Below are 17,930 nucleotides of genomic sequence, written 5' to 3'. Positions count from 1 at the left end.
AGAAGATAACTCACGCCGTCCTGCTGTGCCTATTTGTGGAGACAAACGCAGCCTGCGGGTGGCGTGTCTCCTGCCGTTCTTCTTGTTCCGGATAAGTCTCCGCCCCTCATGCGTCAACCTGACAAATACTATCCTACCCTCTCAAAGTGCCAGGGAATTCGCCACTGGTTGCAAGACGTTACCTTCTAAGAATCTTCCAAACCCAACCCCCCGGCCAGTAGATATGTGTAGGCTTCTGCCCAAGCGAATTAGAGCTATCTGTAGAATAAACACAAATATTTACATATTCTCCAGTCTTCTACCTGTGCCGTGCTGGAGGAATAGTCGGGGAGGACAACGTAAGGGCGACGGGTGCGTCGCCTCACCGGAGTACAACCAACTGCGTCGACAACACGAGTGACAGATGCTAGAGGTGTAGAAAGGAAGAGAAACAGAGCGAAGAGAGTCAATGATGGGAAAAGGCCAAATGATGAGAGAAGATACAGAGAAGACAGGAGAAAGAGGAGAGGGTGGAACGATGTGTGAGTGATATTCTGTTCACTTGGAAGGGCAAAGGCCGCCACGTATCCAACTGCTCCCTGGGTAAAAAAAAAAAGATTAATTCTTCTCTGATACAGGCAGCAGGACGTTCCGGCGTCTCCGAAGGAAAGAAGAAACAAAGAGGTGTAAACGCAAGGGACAAAAAGAGATGAGAAAATGAAGATCTCTCGTCTCTCTGTCCCGGAAAAAACGTCACTTTGTCGAGCCGACCAAGCGACAGACTCCTCATCCTTAATCTATACACAGCTTTCCACTCGCCACACAACTCTTTCTCTGTTCCCTTCCCCTTTAAAAACGCATTTTTATTCTCGCGTTCTCCTGCTTATAGTCGGCCTTTGTTTCGTCCTCTTCTCGTTCTCGAAACAAAGTTGACCTCGGAGCAGATACATGGTCCTTCCATTTCCTCTCCCTCTCTTCTTTCCTTTTCACTTCACTGTTTGTTTGCTCTTCACTGCCACCCATCTTTTCCTTTCTCGTCCTCAGTTGTATCTTCCTGCACTTGAACATCCCAGCATTTTCAGATGACGCGTCTGCTACCGAAAATAAACACCTCGACTTCCCTGTCCTCTTTCCCCCACATATCTGTCCCAGTCTGCCTCTCTCCCCCCGTTCGGCTATGCAAGCTGGAGTTGCAAGAGTTGCATAAGTTCGATTTCTTTCTTTCTTTTCTCTTCTCGTCGATGTTGGTTTTTCTCGTGTTCGCTGACAAACCACGCATGCAGTTTGCTCTTCGTTTCGTGCTCCGCCAGGCTCTCTTTCGACGTGAATTTGCGCAGACACAAGAAGCAGAAGGCCTCCTCTTCTTTGTCTTCTTCGCCGTTCTGTCCGGCGTCCCGGATGTCTCCCTTGCTCGTCTTCTCTCCAGAGATGCCCGCCCCTCCTTCTTTTCCTCCTGCGTCTCGTCCCTCTCTCGCCCCACCCTCCTCTGCAATTTGTCCGCTCGGGAGCGAAAGACTCTCCTCGTCTTCCTGTGTGGACCCGCCCCTTTCAAAGATCCCCGAGACGCCCAGGAACCCCGGTCGCGAGTCTTCGAACACACGGTCAGAGCCACTGAAGCCCCCGCCTCTTCCACCTCTCCCCCTCCCTCTTCCAGCCACGTTTGCGTTCTCTCCTCCGTACTGGTGAGGAAGAAAAAATTGTTGGCCCTCCTTCCCAGGCACGCCTCCACTTCGTCCGCTCGGGGGAGGCGGAGGCGGGGTGAACCCCATCTGCCCCGCGGAGACACCGCTGGTTAGGCTCGGAGACACGCCCGAAGCGCCGGCGCCCCCCGAAGGGAAGCCGTAGCCCATAGGAGCCGAACCCGCGAACCTCCCCGCAAAGTTTTGGGCCATCTCGTCTTCAGGGCCGGCGCCGCCCATCTGCCGCCCAAACGCCCCGCCACCGTTTCCACCTGCACTGTAGCCATTCTGCGTGAACATGTTGGGGTCGTGTCCATACCCCGCCTGGGACTCGTCGAACATGGCGTCGCAGGCTGCTTGTTTTTGTAGCTGTTTCTGCTTCATGTTCTGTCGATGCTGGTCTTCGAGTTTTTGCAACTCCTGCAGCCTTTTCTGCCGCTTCTGTTCCTCATCGAGTCCCCGCTGCTCCTTCGCTCGCTCCAGCGCGTCCTTGGCCGCCCTCGCCGTCTTCTGCGCCGCCGCCAGCAGAGATGCCACAGTGTCCACGGGGTTGGACGGGCCCCCGCCGCTCCCCCGCGCACCCTCCGCCTCCCCAGCCCCATCTGCCTTGGCGCGTCCACCTTCGGCTCTCTGTTCCAGCAGCTTCTGCTGGTCCGCGTAAGAGCACACACGCCTCAGAGCCGAGGCGTTCGCGTCGTGGATGTAGTAGTCCCCCACGGAAGTCATGTAGTAGTTCGTCGTCGGGTCCAGGTACAAGTCGATGGATGCGTCGTAGTAGTAGCCGCTCTTCTCGTCTAAATTCGTCAGGGGCGGCGGCTGGTTCGTCGCCAGAGGGAGGAGCAGGCCTTGCCACTGTTGCAGGAGCTGTTCATACACCGAAGATGCCTCTGAGGAAATACAGGGAAAGAGGAGACACCCAGCAAAAAGCAAAACGGAGACTGAAAAAACGTAGTTTGCTGTTTCCGGGGATGTCTCGTTTTTCTTTTGTTGTCTTCTGCGCTTTCGGCATGCGCCGTGACTGTCATATACTGTGTTGCCGACCACTGAAAACTTTGGGGACTTTCCGTCGCGTTGCGTGTATCGCTCTCTCGGTTGGTCGACTTCTCTACGTTTACCCTCTCTCTATGCTCCGAGATATCTAGTCTTTTCTTTTTGCACGCCTTCTATTTGTTTTCCGTTTCGCGTCTCTCCGAGCGGGGGAGAGCCCTCACTTGCAATGTCTTGCAGGTCCTTCAGTTTGACGCGAAGGACAGAGACGTCCTTGCTGTCGTCTCGCGACCCGGTCTTCTCCACGATCTTCAGCATTTCCTGCATGGACTGTTTTTCCTTCCGAGTCAGAACCTGGGCCCGCGCCCCACACAGCTGACTGGCGACCTCCTTGCCCACGAGACTCTTGACGCACTTCCAACCCTCGATGGCGACGTCGGAGGCGCTGAAGCGGAGCAGGAGGAAGTGGTTAGGCCTCCCGCCCCCCTCCTTTGCGCCGTCTTCGACGTAGACGCATTTTTGAATCTCGAGGCGTCCCGAGGCCCCGGAGCCCGAGTCGCCCTTGCTCGGGTCCCCAGATTTCTTCGCCTCCGCCTCCCCCGCGGCCTGCAGTTTCCGGCTCGCGCGGCGGAAGGCCTTCAAGAAGTCCTCGACTTCGAGACCCAAAACGTCCATGACCACCATCCAGGCAGATGGGTTTTCCACCGGGTCGAAGCCCCAGCCGCCGACGCCCGCTTCTGTCCCTTTCGCGCCCGAGCCGGTCCCCCTCGCGCCGCGACCGCGGGTGTCTCCGGTCGAGGCCTGCGCCGGGTCCGCGTCCAGGGCGGCCGCCCCACAGTTGGCGCACGCGCGCGAACCCACGTTGTACACGTTGCAGCGGAAGCACGCCCAGCTCTCGCTGCGCAGAGAGACCGCGCCGGCCTTGCCGCTGCGCCCCCGCGAGCCCGCGAGCCCCGCGTCGGCTTCCAGGGCGGCGGTGCGGTCGGGAAGTTGGTGGACGGCGCAGTGGCGATTGAAGAGGAAGAGTGCGCCTGTTCGACAAGACCGCCGGAACTTGGCGGCGGCGTCGACGGAGGGGAAATCGACGTAGGCTACAGTCATTACTGCGTCCGCAGGCTCGGATGTCTCCGTTTTCTGCGAGGCCTTCCCCAGCTGAGCCCGGAGATCTTGCGGTGTCATTTGCGCGAACGTGACGCCGTTCGGGACAGAGAATCCCTTGGAAATGGAGACGGACCGGACGCGTTCCTCGACGTCCTCCTCGGTACAGTTCTCTGGGATGTTTTCCAAAACCGCAATGGAGGAGTAAAGAACCTCGTCTGCATCGTCTTTGCGGCTGTCGCGCCGAGACGCCTCCTGCTCCGAGTCGCTGGTCCCCGCCGGCCCCGAGAGCGGGTCTTTCTCTCGGGAGTCGCTGATCGCGCTCGTGCTTCGGCGGCCTTCGCGGCTTCCACTCCGACTCGAGTGTCCATACACCCGAGAAGAGCCCTGGCGCCGGTCGAAGCGGCTCTCGCGAGAACCCTCGCGGCCTCTCCGCGAGGGAGACCGGCTCTTTTCTCGGCGCGAAGAGGAGCTGTAGCCTTCTTTGGAACTGCGCGACCAGGAAGAAGATGCGTGACGCGAGGAAGGCCACGCAGACGACGAGGAAGACGTTCGGGAAGAAGAGGACGAGGAAGACGAACGCTGACGGGGGGAAGAGGGACGACGAGACGACGGAGAAGAAACGCGCGCCTCTTTCTCGCCTGACCTGTCATGCTCCGATTCGTGTCTCCGGGAGGAGCGGTCGGAACTGTGACTGCCTGAATACGAGGGCGAAGACGAAGAGGAAGACGACGTGCGCTTGCGACTGCTCGAGTACGATTCGGACTTCTCATTCGCACCCGAGTGACTTCCACCGCTGCGCCTCGTCTCTCCCCCTCGATCTCGGCGGGAGGAAGAAGAACTCTCTCTCTCCCTCTCGCTTCTCCGCTCCGACCAGCCTTCGCGGCTGCTGCGCGACATCATGGCACGATTTAGCGACACGGGGGACAACTCAACTACCTGGCAGTCTCTCCCTGTAGTGCAGAGGGAGCATGTCTCGCGCAGCTGGAGACCTGACGCGCGCGAGGGGGCCCGAGAGGCACAGAAACAAAGGAGAACGAGAAGCGAGACCCGCTTGGATATCAGGAAGCTCTAACCGCTGTTTGTATCCGTGGTCGGCATACGTGACGGAGAGGAAGCGCACCGCGCGAGGGAAAAGGAAGAATATGCCAAGAAACACAGTTGATAGAAGAGACAGGCGCCAGCGGGTGTTGTGCACCCCAAGGCTTGACAAAAAAGGAAGACAGGGTACGTGTAGAAGGGGTAGACAGGACTGGAGCACGGGCGGCGCGATACAGGACAAATACAGACGAAAGAGAGAGGAGAGGGTTCTGTGACAAAGGTGAAAAGAAAAGGCGAGGAATACGGCGTGAAAAAAACCAAACGCCTACGGGGAGTAGACCGCCGCCCGCAGGACGAGGAGACAGAGAAGGGACGGAATCGCCCTCCGCATACCCAAGCACGGGGCGACACGAAAGCTGCTGCCTTATCTACTGTTCCGGAAGAAGAAAAGAAAGACAATGGAGAAGGGAGGGATGGAACACGGCAAAGTTGTTCGAGGGTACAGAGGGGGGTGAGAACGCTGTTGGCGGCTCGGGAAGAGGTGCGCGATTGGCACAGGAAAACGAAGTGAGAGCGGACTTTGGGTGGGGAAACAAGACGGCAAAGATGACGGGACATGTGCTGCCGAGAAGCCTAGTGATATTCTGGGAAGCCGAAAAAGAAAAAAAACCAAAGGAAACGGCCACAAACGGCCTCTCGATTCCGGCTCGCACAACGCTTCCACTCTCCAGCTGAGAGAGATCGCCCTCAGCGCGCCCCGGGGGGTGTACATACACCGGAAGTCTTCTGACGCCGCGGTATCACGAAAGTCGATTCTTTTCTCTTCGCAGGGTCTACAGAACGCAGGAAAACAAGGGAAACAAGGATAGCGAGCATCCTATCTCGGAATCGCAAGATGCGCATACGCCACAGGCGAGAAAAAGGAACCGCAGCTCGTCCGATCCCAGGGAACAGCGGGCTCTTCTGCTCCGGCTCTTCTCAGGTGGAGACGTAAGAGCAACGGGAAAGGTTTCAACCACTGCCTCGCGCTTTGTCACCTGGGCCACTCCTCGGCTTATTTTCGAAGACTTGCCCTCGAGTCTCTCGGGGCTTCCCAGAGAAAATTTGGCCCCTTCAGCTTTAAGAACGGCTGTACAAAGACTTGCGAGTCTCCCACCTCTGGTGCTTTGTCCAGGAACGCCATCTGGCTCGCGTCAGCAGGAATTTACCGGAGTCGGCTGGCCTTGTCTTCCTCAGACACAAAGCGAATCAGAGCTCGACGCGCACGGCACACACGCCACTCGCCTCGCCTCAAACGGATCAAGACACAGATGCTGAAAAACATACACATCCACATGGATATAGGTGTACTCATCAACTTGAATATTTGCATATGCACATAGGTATTCTCCCGATTGTTTCATGACACACATTTTCAGGCTGATGGGAGGCTAGTTGTCCGTCGGAGAGTTGAAGCAGATGTGAAGACGCGGTAAGTTACCTCAAACCTCCATGTGCCTCTTCCCTTCACAGGTCTCCCTTCTTTTTCGTGGCCTGGTGATCTCTCTAAGGAAACCCTGTATAGCGTTTCCACGATCCGCTGTCGGGTTGACAGTTCCGGTGTCTAGACACTGTAGTTCCGCACACGATCACGGGGACACTGGGGGAACTCGTTGCTTTTCGGTCAACTTTGGTTCACGCCTGGGTGTGCTTTGCAGCGTGGCGCTCTGGGAGGGCGAGTGTCGGTTGCCGTTGCTTTCGCTTCTTCAAAAAGCACCGTTTTTCCTCTCGGCGAGAGCAACAACGCTCCGGTACGGGGAGGAAAGACAGTCGAAGAGGCGCTCACACGAACCAAACGCCTCTCGCGTACCATGGCCCTCGTACAGCCACGAGAGGATGTATGTACATAATTATACATACATGTGTTTATTTATGGTTAAGGACATATTTTCATGTCTACAGCGCCTAGAAAGACAGATACACGCCAACGTGTTTTGATATCTCTTCAAATATGCACGTGTCCAGGGAGAAGAGTTTCCTTTGTTGTTGTTCGAAGTCAAATGCTGCGCGCTCGCGAAACACGGTTCGGTTGTCAAGTATTGCAGTGGTACACTAACAGGACAGGCAGCAAAGACCGCCTCACGGGGATCGACACCGAGATTTCCAGAAGCTGTCGCCGCGCTTTCCGCAGCGGGAGACAGCGCGGACCCAGACCCCACCACAAGAGTCACAAGCATCGATTTTTCCTCTGTGCGTTTCCCCTCTTTCACCTTTTCTGTCCTGGCGTAGGACGGAGAAGACAGGCAAACGGGGGCGAGGTCGCCACAGAATTTCAGATTCGTTGCCTTCGTTTTCCTTCACCTTTAGAAGAAGCGAGGAAAATAAACACGTCTGGAGCGATCAGGGAATTGAGAAGAACTCGACGGCCCATGGCGATGGCTATTGGCCCCGATCTTTGCAAGTGGATGTGAATGGCGACGGCCGTCAGAGAGAGGGAAAAAGCAAACGAAAGAAGGGACTGGTATAACTGGGAGGAGCGACAGATGCGGGAAGCGCTTGTTTTCGAGAGAGCACGCACAAAGAAGCACTCTTTTTGAGAAAGGCCGGAACTGGAATCGCACCCCGTTTTCCTCCGTCATCTCCTGTATCAAAGGAAGAAGGACGGACGGAATACGCCACGGACTCTCACTTCCCTCCTTTTCCGATCCTTCGCCGCCCTTGTTCTCGCCTCGTGTTCATGTCGCCATTCTCTCCCCCGCGTACTGGTTCCTCTTCTCTCTGCTTTCTTCTCATTTCTCCTTCTCTGTCCTCTTGCCCCATTTCCCCTTTCTTGCAAGAAAACGGGGGAAACTGTCTAGGCCATGCCGAAGTTTCTCGCGTTTCCCTAAGAGTGCCAAAACATTCGTTGAAAATCGTTCCCTATACCAGGCGCCGCGCCGTCGAAAGCCGTCGCCGAAACCAAACACGGGCGTCTCTGCCTGTTTCACTGTACACAAAGATACACCTTACACCCCAAAACCGGGCTGCCACCATCCACCTGTCCCAATCACAAGTTTAATGTACTTTCCGCATCCCGCATATATATTTATGAACCCCAATCGATAGAATCTCATCTACGTATATATATTTAGGCTCATATATATATATATATATATGTACATATGCGTAAACCGACATACGGATTGAAGTGTATGTGCACCTCTTTCCAAATACGATGTCGATCGCAGTATGCATCGAGGCGCCCACGTGTCGTATTCGTACAAACAGACACACATGTGTGTACATATACGTGTAAAGGCGTCCGAGTAACACCCATGTAGATGTGTGGCCTTCTTCGTTTCCGGTCAGCGTCTCTTTGAAGAGTCTTTCACAGAGATCCTTTATTGGCTACTGCGTAGGTGAAGAGGCGGAGACGCAAATCGTCGAAGCCGATTCGATCGCACCACCATTTGACCCAGTTGTCATCTGCCGTCTCGTGGCTCGCCGCTGCTCTCCACGGCCCTTTCGCATTTGGGTTGGAGGCACCCCCAGGGAGAGGCAACAGAGGCTGACTGGCCGACGCAGGAAGCGTCTCGCCTTCATCTGATGGGCCAAGTGCAAGCTGTTCGCGCAGCTGATTCAGATAGCCCCCCGCGGGACTCTTGACGAGACCACGGAAGGAACAGGAGACGGAATGAGAGGCATGCGCGCGCTGCTGACCTGCTCTTCTCTCTGCTTGGAGAAGACAGAGCAGAAGAGCCTCTCGGCTTTGCCAGTGGTGCCGCGCGCTTCCGACGGGGGAAGAATACGAGCGAGATTCCGCACAGACAGGCTGCTGAGCTACGTGCTCCGGGCCACCTCGGGAGAAGACAGGAAGGAGACCGTGTTTCTCGCGCCCTACAGCTTGCAGCCATCGGTGAGCCTGCAGGACGACACCGGCGAGGACCAGGCGGAACGACGAGAGATGAAAAAGGCGAAAACTGGAGAGAGACGTACGCGGAAACACAGACGGAAGGAGAGCAAAGCTGGGCAGCCAGGAGAAATCGAGAGAACCGATCTTGTCGAAAAAAACAGAGAAGAAGAAAAGCCTGCGAAGGGGGCCTCCAATAAACCGAGGAAAGACGAGGGAGAGGACAGAAGAGACGGACTGATTTACGGGAAGTGTGGCGTGACCACTGAAGGAGACAGGCCAGACGTACCAGCGGCAAAGGCCTTCCAGCCTCTGAGAGAAGAGCAACCGAGGAGTGTTGCTGTCCGGTTCGCCGAAGTCTCTTGTCGCCTCGTTCTTCGTCTTCGTTCGTGGTCTCAGTGTTAACTTGCACGGCCCTTCCTTCCCTCCTTTGTTTCCTTTGGCCTGTAGCGAACTGCCGCACTGTCCCTTTCACGTCCTCTCTGCCGATGCCTCCCGCCAGGCCCGAGTCGGCCCCACACGCTCCGTTTCTGCCCCTTGTGGGGTGGAGACAGTCGATCCCCACGCTCGGAGCAGAGCCGCTCCTTGGAGTGAACAGGTCGTTGCCTCCCTCTCGATTTCGATGGAGACTCCTCGCCTCTTCGAGGCTTCTTTCCGCTCTCTCTCGACTCCTCTTTTCTCTCCTTGCACAGCAACACACAGTCCCTCGAGTCCCGCAGCACGCGACGAAGGAGCAGCACCGACTAGCTGTATGTACACCCGAGAAGGCCCCCCTGCCGTCCCACGGAAGGTCGACTCCAAGGAACGCCTTCGAGGAGACCAGGTGCGGATACGCGTCGCCGGTCGACGCCGACGAGAGAGCAGCGAATCGGCAAGGCGAGAGGAAAAGTTGAAGGGGACTGGAAGAAGGGAGAAATGCGTCAGGGCGTGGATGTGGGGTGAGAAACGGAAGGAGACACTTCTGGGTCTTCAGGAGCCCGCGGGGCACCTGCGTCTGCCTTGCGAGAGCCCCACAATAGTTCTGGCTCTCCAGGGGAGGAAAGGACGCCTGGTCCCCTTGGTGCGGGAAGTACAGAGAAGAGCAGAGGGAACAAGAAGAAGACAGTTGGTACGAAGAAGAGCGACAAGGAGGCCAGAGGAAGAGATTGATCGCCTCGGCCCACATCCGCAGCTCGCGGCTGCCGGCCTCTTCGCAGCAGCTGCTCGAGCACCTTTCGTGGGTGTCCTCCAGAAAATCGCCTTCTTTCGCGCCCTGGAAATCGCGAAAAAGAAAACGCCTGTTCTCTTCTTCTGGTTGTGAGAAAGAGAAAGTTCGACATTCCCCGCTCTGCCATTCCCTCTCCTCTTCCATCTCCCTCTTTTCCGTTGTCTTTACCGTCGCCCTCTTGTCTCCAGCCCACATCCGGTCCAGCCGAAGCACACGCTGCCCCGGCACCTCTCCATTTGCCTCTCCGCCTGTTTCTCCCTCTTCACCTCTCCCTCTTTCTTCTTCCTCTATTTCAATCGCTCCTTCCCCTTTCTCTGCATCCGCTTTTCCTTCCTCCATCTCTTCTTCCCCCTCCGCGTTGCCGCCCCTCTGCCTCTCCCCCAGTCCGTCCCTGGTCTCCGTCGAGTTCTGAGGGCGCAGAGAAGGAGACAGAAAAGCACTTGCGCCTTCCTCCGTCCACTCCCCACGGCCCCGCTGTTGGCCACCTGCAGCTCGAGGTGTATATACACTGCACCCCGCGCGAGCGTCCGAGGCACGAGGACCAGGCCTCGAGGAGGGGGCGGCGGGGACTCCTCTCAAACTTCCTGTCGAGTCGCTGCTCCCCACAGTGCGCGGCGAGCAGTGACAAGAAGAGGAGACAGATGAGATCTTCCCCCGCGCGAGAGAAGAAAAGAAGAGAGAAGGAGAACGTGACGGCGCAGAAGAAGACGAAGCGCAGGAAGAGAAACGAGAAGGCGGAGCAGTGGTGTCGCTTCCGTTTGACCGAAAACGAGGAAACTGCTGAGTTGACGGGCAAGACGAGAAAGCGGACGCATGCAGTTGGCGGCGAGGAGAGGGAGAACGCGAGGAAGAGGACGCAGAAGAGAGAGAGCGAATCCGCCGAGAAGGAAAACAGTGATGGACCGTCTTCGCGAGCAGAGAGCACGAAGCTAACCGGAGGAGACGGTCGGTGCCCACGCCTCGAAGGAGCTGCGAGGAGGTAAGCAAAAAAAAAGAGAGAGAAGCGGATTTGTTTGCAGGGCGGCGCAGGGGCAAAAGACCAAGACAAAGCTTCACGAGAAGACTGCTGAAGACATAGAAAGAAGTAGAAACAAGAGAGCAAGAACAGAGAGAAGGCACGGGAACGAGGAAAAGAAGACACGGGAGAGCCATGAAGAAAGAGAAATGGAAAGAAGAATGTGCAGGAAGAACAAGCGGCAAACGACATGAAAAAAAAGAGAAAAGCATAAACGCCCCATCAACGCGACAATCTGCTTACAAGCGTTTCGCATGCGATGCGGTCCACCTGGCTGTCGCCTCTTTCTGTCTCCTCAAGACACTCCCAGTTCTCGTCTTGCTCTTCGTCTCCGCCCCAGGGGCGAGAAAACACTGGAGTCTCTTGAAACAAATCGTCTCCCTCTCCGCGGAGAGAAACCGCTCCTCCGTCCTCACGCTCCCTCTGGCATGAGAGAAAGCGCAAAGACATCGCTAGAGGAGACGAAGGATCATCAACAGAAGGACTAGGAGACAAAGAAGAAATCGAGCAAGAGCTGTCTTGCTCGGAAGAGAGACGCGGAGCGTGGACGTTCGACCGGCGCAGCACGGCCGGAACAATCTGGACAGGCTGAAACAGCAGAAAAAACACAGAACTACACACCAAGATATTCAAACACCAATGCACACAAACCTAGGAGTTGAAGAGAAAACAGATGTATGGGGCGCGAACAGATCTGTGTGTGGCTTCAATGCATGCGAAACGGACATGCACCATTCAAAAGAAAGACGGTCGCAAACCACAGAGGCAGGCCAGCCTGCTGTTCTCGTAACGATTTCTCGCTGCTCAGCGAACACAGGAAACCCGTGTTTGTGAAAGAACGGTTCCTTTCGCATCGCAAAAAACCTTCTCGAATTCCCCTACAGATGAAGATGCATCTGTCTATCTCTCCCTCTCTTCGTCGGTTTATTCAGTAAACGTGGCGTGCATTTTACACACACATAGATATAGGCATATATATACACGCAAGGACACGGATTTTCTGGTTTATTCTCTCGTACAGCTTCCAGACTGAGGGGGATAATCTCCGTTGGCGACGGGCCTTCGGGGCCGAGCAGGTTGACGAGAGCCTTCGTTTCTTCATCGTCTGTATGACTGGCAGACGATCGGGGTCCTCCTTGTCGGGTGTCTGTACACCCCGTGCGAGTTAGCAGCGAAGACGCTGTCAAGGACCCCGGAGCAGATTCACCTGTTTCACTTTTTCTGTTCTTCGCACATCTCGGATTAACTTCGTAGGCTGCAAGAAAGAGCTGGACCCGTGCGCAGCACTCGCAGACGCGACCGCTCTCATCCTTCGCGTCAGCCTCTTGCTTGCCGCTCCTGTTCATTGATTCGCCGTCCTCCTCGGCAGAGGACTGTCTTCTCTCTCTCCATTTCTTCCAGGGAAACGGCCGTTTTTTCTCCCCGGCATCTCCAAAGAGCGATGAAAAAGCTCCAAGACAAGCGGGCTCTTCGTTTCGGCCTTCTTGTGCCCGTTTCCCTCCCGAGAACAACGGAGACAGAAGGCCCTGAAGGAGCGTGCCGTCAGCTGAGGCGTCCTGACCTCTCGTCTCTGGGCAACACAGAGGCATAGAAGACCGCTCGCCGCTGTTGCAACTTGCTTGCTCTTCTTCTCTCCGATCCCCCTTTTTCTGACATGGCAAAAGCATGTGGGAAGAAAGATTCGAAGGCTGGCCAACCGAGACCGGCACCTGGTTCCGGGAAGCGGCCGAGGCCCAGACAGAAGACCAAGGGGACGAGTGGAAATACGGAGAAGGAAGTGATTGTTCCTGCAAGGACGAAAGGCTTCTTTTTCTTGATCGGCCTTCTGGCCGATGGACCGCCTCGCACGGTCCTTTGGAAACTGCAAACAGAATGAGATATCTCGGTCTCCAGACGCGTCTCCACTTGCTTTCCTTCATCAACCATCCCTCGTAGAGGAGGGCGACCTGCGATCCTGGCCTCGCGAAAAACCTCTCTTTCTCCTTCAAAGAAGGGAACGGCAAATGCGGGAGAGGGCGCGTTAACACAGGCGAGTGCGGCGAACAGGCGCAACAACCACCCTGCTGGTCCCTGGCGTCACCGCACCGACTGAGAGGACAAGAGCCGATCGTCAGGTGACAAACAGGAGCCTCGGGGGGTTGCAGAGAAGACAGGAAACGGGAGTTTGGAAACGCGCTCTTTTCGGCTTCCCTCTGTCCCTCGACAGACGAGGCGACAGCCTGACAGGTGTTCGAAAGCGACGAAAAAGGCAAAGACGAGGAAGAAGAACAGGAAAAGGAGGGGAGGGAGGCCGGTTGTGGGATGTCACTGTGTTTGTCGGTTCGTGCAAGAGGCCAAGGAAGAGGAAGAGGGGGAAACGGGGAAGACGAGGCAGAGAAGGAAGGAGAACGAGGAGACGAGTGATGCTGCCGGAGAGCACGCGGACTCGATGGTGGTGACGGGAGAGGAAGCCCTAAGAGTGTGAAGAGCTGGCGACAAAACCAAGCCAAGGCGAGGGGGGCAAAATGGAAAAGTGTGATTCTTTCTGTTTTCATTCTCGATGGGTTTTGCTAGACAAAGCCGCTTTCTCAGATAAGAAAAAGGAACCTCGTGGAGAACTGGACAACAACAACCGTGGAGCTGCGCGCACCAAAACGTAGTTCTCTACGTGGTTCGATTGATATATAAAATACATAGATAAGCATGTGTATATGCATCTCGATGGAAATTTAAAGTGTGTTTCTTCCAAGATGTCGGCACATGCACAAGAGGAGTAGAACTATCTAGACTCACGTTCTCGTTCTCCGAAACAACTATGCTTCCGTACACGCGTTCCACGAATATACATCTTGTACGTCTGTCTATAGAGCTATGAATCCACGCACCGGACAACATCGTGTTTACTATAGATATGCATGCACCAGTGTACAGAGATGTCACTAGGTACTTTCATTTGTATACTGTAGATGTACATGCATCAGTGTACAGAGATGTCTCTAGGTACTTTCACTTGTTCCGCGAAGGCATCAGATGAGCTGCAAAGGAGACTGAGATCTCACCTGTTGCCGCTTGGCAGTCTCACATCTTCGCCGCGTGCTCTCGCCTCCAAATTGTCGCGTTAAGGCCGTGGCAGCTGCTACGGCGAGGCTGGCGAGCATGTAGAGACCCCAAGCACTCCCCGTTTCGAATTCGCCGTCTCTCACGAGGTCACTTGCATGCGTTCTTTCCGTCTCCGAAGGGAGGGCCAGGCGCTCGTTCGGAGAGGCCTCTGAGACGCCATTCTCGCCACTTTCTTCGCAAGGCGCGTCTTCGGCTTTCTGTCTCCTGTGCGGGAGGAGGATCTCGGGAGAAAAGAGAGAAGAGGGCGACGACGGGCAGGAAGGGGAGCACGGAGGAGCAGAGGACGGCGAGTTCCCCTGTGAAGAGGGAGGCAGAGTGTGCGGAGTTTCGCTCAGCGAGAGTCGATCGCCCTCGTCTTCAAACGCGAAGCGTCCAGAGCGCTCGGCGGCAGTGGGCGAGGTGCATGCGCTGGGGCGCGGTGTCTCCGAGGAGACAGAAGAGCGCGGCCGCGACAGAGCCGCAGCTGCAGTCATGTTTCCTGTCTTCAGAGGCAAGGGGGGAGAACCCAAGTCTTGACGAAACGGGGACGGCGCCGCGGAGACATCCTCCTTGCCGAGGAAACGAGGAAAGATGTGAAAGGAGAGAAATAAAGGAGCGGGAGGAACGACGAAAGAAGCGCCCCTGAGAAAAGAGGAATCCGAGCCCGTGGATGAACGCAGGAGCGCTTTTCAAGAAACGGCAGAAACGAAAGAGAAGCCTATCTCGCTCTAGGGGAAGAACCAGGAACGAACGCACGGCGAGGCAAGCCTTGCGCGGTGTTTTATGTTCAAGTCGAACATGGGAGGAAAAGGAGACCCAATGAGGTTCGCCCCCGCCGAGGTCGCCGCGGCCTTTGGGGCCGATACACCCAGCTCGGAGGGAAACGAAGGAAAGAGGGAGAAAGCAAACGCGACCGTTTTTCGAGAGGTGCTCACGTTTCCCAAAGCAACCACGCAGAAAGGGCGTCAACACGGTGGAGGTCTAGAAAAGCGTTCTTCAGAACTTTGAGACTAGCCGGCTTCTGATGCGTCAAAGAACCGTGCCAAAGCGAAGTACGCGCGTCTTTCTGGGAACGGAAACGCAATGCGGAAGAACTCTGGAGGAAAGCCAACGAAAGAAGAGACAAGAGGAGTCACCGGCGTGACAAGATGTGCGCAGTCGCAGAACCAGCCGGCGGTACTTGCCGCTCGCCGTTGTTCGGAGAACAGGACTCGCGGCGGAACCAAGAGCGTTTTGAGAAAGTTGGGCAGTAAACGGATTCGCTGCGAACGCGGAGAAAAGAAACCAGTCTCTCCCGTGTGAATCGGACGACGAATGGGAAACGCGCGACTTCAGTCCAGGCTTCGCTCCCAGATGACCCGTGTTGTGGCACGAGGAGCCGCACGCAGGTCGGTTAGCGGGAACTTTGACTAGGGGAAAACGGCAAAATTCGAGAAAGCCAAAGACGTGCGACAAACATCCAAAGTGCGTTTGGTAAAAGGAAAGGCGCAGACGGGAAAATCGGTGATTTCGCCGTCGAGAGGGACTCGGCTGTCCGGTAGGCCACGCAGCACTGGTGTCGAGAGACGTACCCGCGCAAGCTGCCCAGTTGGACTTTAGGGTTGGGCCTTTTCCTCTGAAAAAAAGCGATTTCTGAGGCGTTTACACAGGCTGTGAAGGGAACGTGAATGAGAGAGTCGCGGCCTTGTTGTCCGGCGATGCAGAACCGCGGAAGACGAGACTTTTGAGTGGCACGGGAGTTGCTCACGCACGCGAATGACTCTGCATGGGCGCTGCACATGCACGCGATTTTTCTCAAGACAAACGCTCGATTTCGCGTCAGAGAAAGAGGCCGTGCGGAGCAGATTTTGACGACGCTTTTACACGCGACGTTTCGTTCGAGCGCGTTTATTGCTGCAAACGAAAGGAAGAAATCCGAGAGGGCGTCGTTGCTGTGTTGAGTAGAGCCCGGGAAGTGTCTGAGAACGAGCGAGAAGACACCACGCCGCAGAGGCACAACGGCAGCCAGACCGCAGAACAAACCACAAAGCTCGGGAAGAGTGGAGCACATCTCTTTGGCGTCGACGGAGTTCTCTGGCGTGGCACGTGAGCGAAAACACGTGTGTAAAGACTCAGCGCAGAGAGAGGGGAGAACAGATTCAGAACGGACGGGGAACGAGGCCCCAGGCTTGACCGCAACCGACACAAAGGAAGAGAAAGTCGCGTGTTTTTGTTTGAAGCGGAAAACCCGCCAGGAGGGGAAACGCAGGAAAGAGAAGAGTACGAAAGAAAGAGGAGGTCCCTATCTGAATAGAAATGTTGACGCACAGACACAGACGACGCAAACCGCTCTTGTATCTTCAGAGATGTCACTCAGCTGCATAGAACTGGAGACCTCATGTTCGTTCGACGTTCCGGAATTGAGTTAGACTGCTTTTTTTCGTCTATCAGGAAAAGTGTGAACCAGCTGGGTGTCTTGAAGCCCACAGAAAAGTCCGTCAAGGTCGATCCTGCAGACCCGTTTCGGACTTTACCACACGAATGGTGATGTGCTGGCTCCGTTTCTGCCTTCGACCTCCTGCTATGAGGAGAAACTTGCTTGCTGATTCCCTCTTTCCATGGAAAAGCGCCGCATGAATATCGATCTTCTCTAACTCCGACCGCTCGGCTCTCTTGGTTTTATTCCATGCTTTGGCTGGTGTGTCTTTCTTTCGTGGAGAGTAAAAGACCAGAAGGTGGGAACTATGTCAAAATGCAACCTATAAAACTGACGGAAGAGCTTTTCGCTCAGCGTGGAAATCTGTTTCTTACAGAAAGAAGGGACCTGTCTGTTTCCGGAACAAGAGGACCCTGTACAGTGTTGTCGGCAGAATTCTTCCGGCGTGCCTCTTTTTCTAGAGAAATCAAGTCTAGGCGGAAAGTGTGTCAAGCAGTTAACACGCAACGGTGGCCTGAGAAATCCGAGGAAAAGCAATTATTGCCGCAAGGAGGGAAGCGAAATGCCCAACAGTTTCGAAGTTCCGCGGAATAAACGGGAGCGGGAGAGGACAGGAGGGGGAGACAGAGCAGGAACCTAAAAACTGGTGCTTGCTGCCTTTCCCAGAGGTTCCACAGAGATAAGGTCTGTTCGAGTCAAGCTGTGGGCTTTTCTCTTCCTTGGGGTTTCGCGACATCGTGTGGTTTCTCAAACATTATGGAGTCTGCTTTTCCTCTGCCCACAAGGAAAAACCCCAGAAAGCTGGCGAGAGGGTCTGTATTGCGCAGCTACGTAAGAATAGGGCCACCGAAACCAACTAGAAGTCTCGTACAGTTCTTTTTGTCTCGACCATTCAACAGGTGTATCAACTGGACCAGCAAAGAGGAGAGAATTCCAGAAAATCCCACATTCTGCTCCTGAACGTGATTCACACCTACGTCACAGAAGAAGCACGGGGAATATTTCTGCTCTCCTTTCAGAATGAAAGCCTTCCTCATCACATCCAATACACAGACAGTCGCACGACTATAAGTAAATATATACACATGCATATACTTAATGTAGACCTAGGTAGGGTGCACGTCGAGAGTCAATCATTTGATTTGCCGCCGACGCTTGCAACCCCCACACGAGCGAGCAAGGAAGTCCACTTCGTCCTATGCCAGAAGCTGCACATTTTGGGAGGGTGAACTTCGTTTCCTTGCTAACAAACGTTTTTTTACCGCAGGAGTCGTATCTCTCTCTGAATCTACAACTTTCGGCTGTCCAGTTTTCGTGAGGAAAAGCAGGAAATAGACAAGTGCGCCTCCTGGTACTCTAGCATGTACCTTGAATGTGTTTTCTATGTACTTTGTTCTGTCCACTTCACACATGCACGCCGATCTCTCAAAGGGCTGTGTGGTAACGTCAGAACACTTGTGGTTTCACAGAGGGACGGGGGGGGCGGGGGGGGGGGGAACAGTCCTACATTACCTTTTATTTCGCGTGTGGAATAGGGAGAAGCTCAGCAGACAACAAGAGTT

The 17,930-nt window shown here is 55.2% G+C and overlaps 2 protein-coding genes across 2 annotated transcripts; both read right to left on the bottom strand.

The window, feature by feature from the left end:
- Nucleotides 1-1,154: 1,154 nt before the first annotated feature.
- Nucleotides 1,155-4,646, bottom strand: NCLIV_015710 (conserved hypothetical protein; the record flags this gene model as incomplete). The annotated part of the gene is made up of 2 exons (XM_003881763.1): nucleotides 1,155-2,545; nucleotides 2,870-4,646. The coding sequence occupies 2 exons, from the start codon at nucleotides 4,644-4,646 to the stop codon at nucleotides 1,155-1,157; spliced, it is 3,168 nt and encodes a 1,055-aa protein (XP_003881812.1).
- Nucleotides 4,647-8,130: 3,484 nt separating this feature from the next.
- On the bottom strand, nucleotides 8,131-14,446 carry NCLIV_015700 (conserved hypothetical protein; the record flags this gene model as incomplete). Its single annotated transcript, XM_003881762.1, has 5 exons — nucleotides 8,131-8,664; nucleotides 10,028-10,267; nucleotides 11,118-11,462; nucleotides 11,894-12,523; nucleotides 13,913-14,446. 5 exons carry the CDS (start codon nucleotides 14,444-14,446, stop codon nucleotides 8,131-8,133), a joined length of 2,283 nt encoding a protein of 760 aa, XP_003881811.1.
- Nucleotides 14,447-17,930: the final 3,484 nt, after the last annotated feature.

Source organism: Neospora caninum, chromosome VI (genome assembly GCF_000208865.1).
Source record: "Neospora caninum Liverpool complete genome, chromosome VI".
NCBI lineage: Eukaryota > Apicomplexa > Conoidasida > Eucoccidiorida > Sarcocystidae > Neospora > Neospora caninum.
The sequence above is the reverse complement of the archived record's forward strand: the minus strand, read 5'-3'. Positions and strand labels throughout refer to the sequence as shown.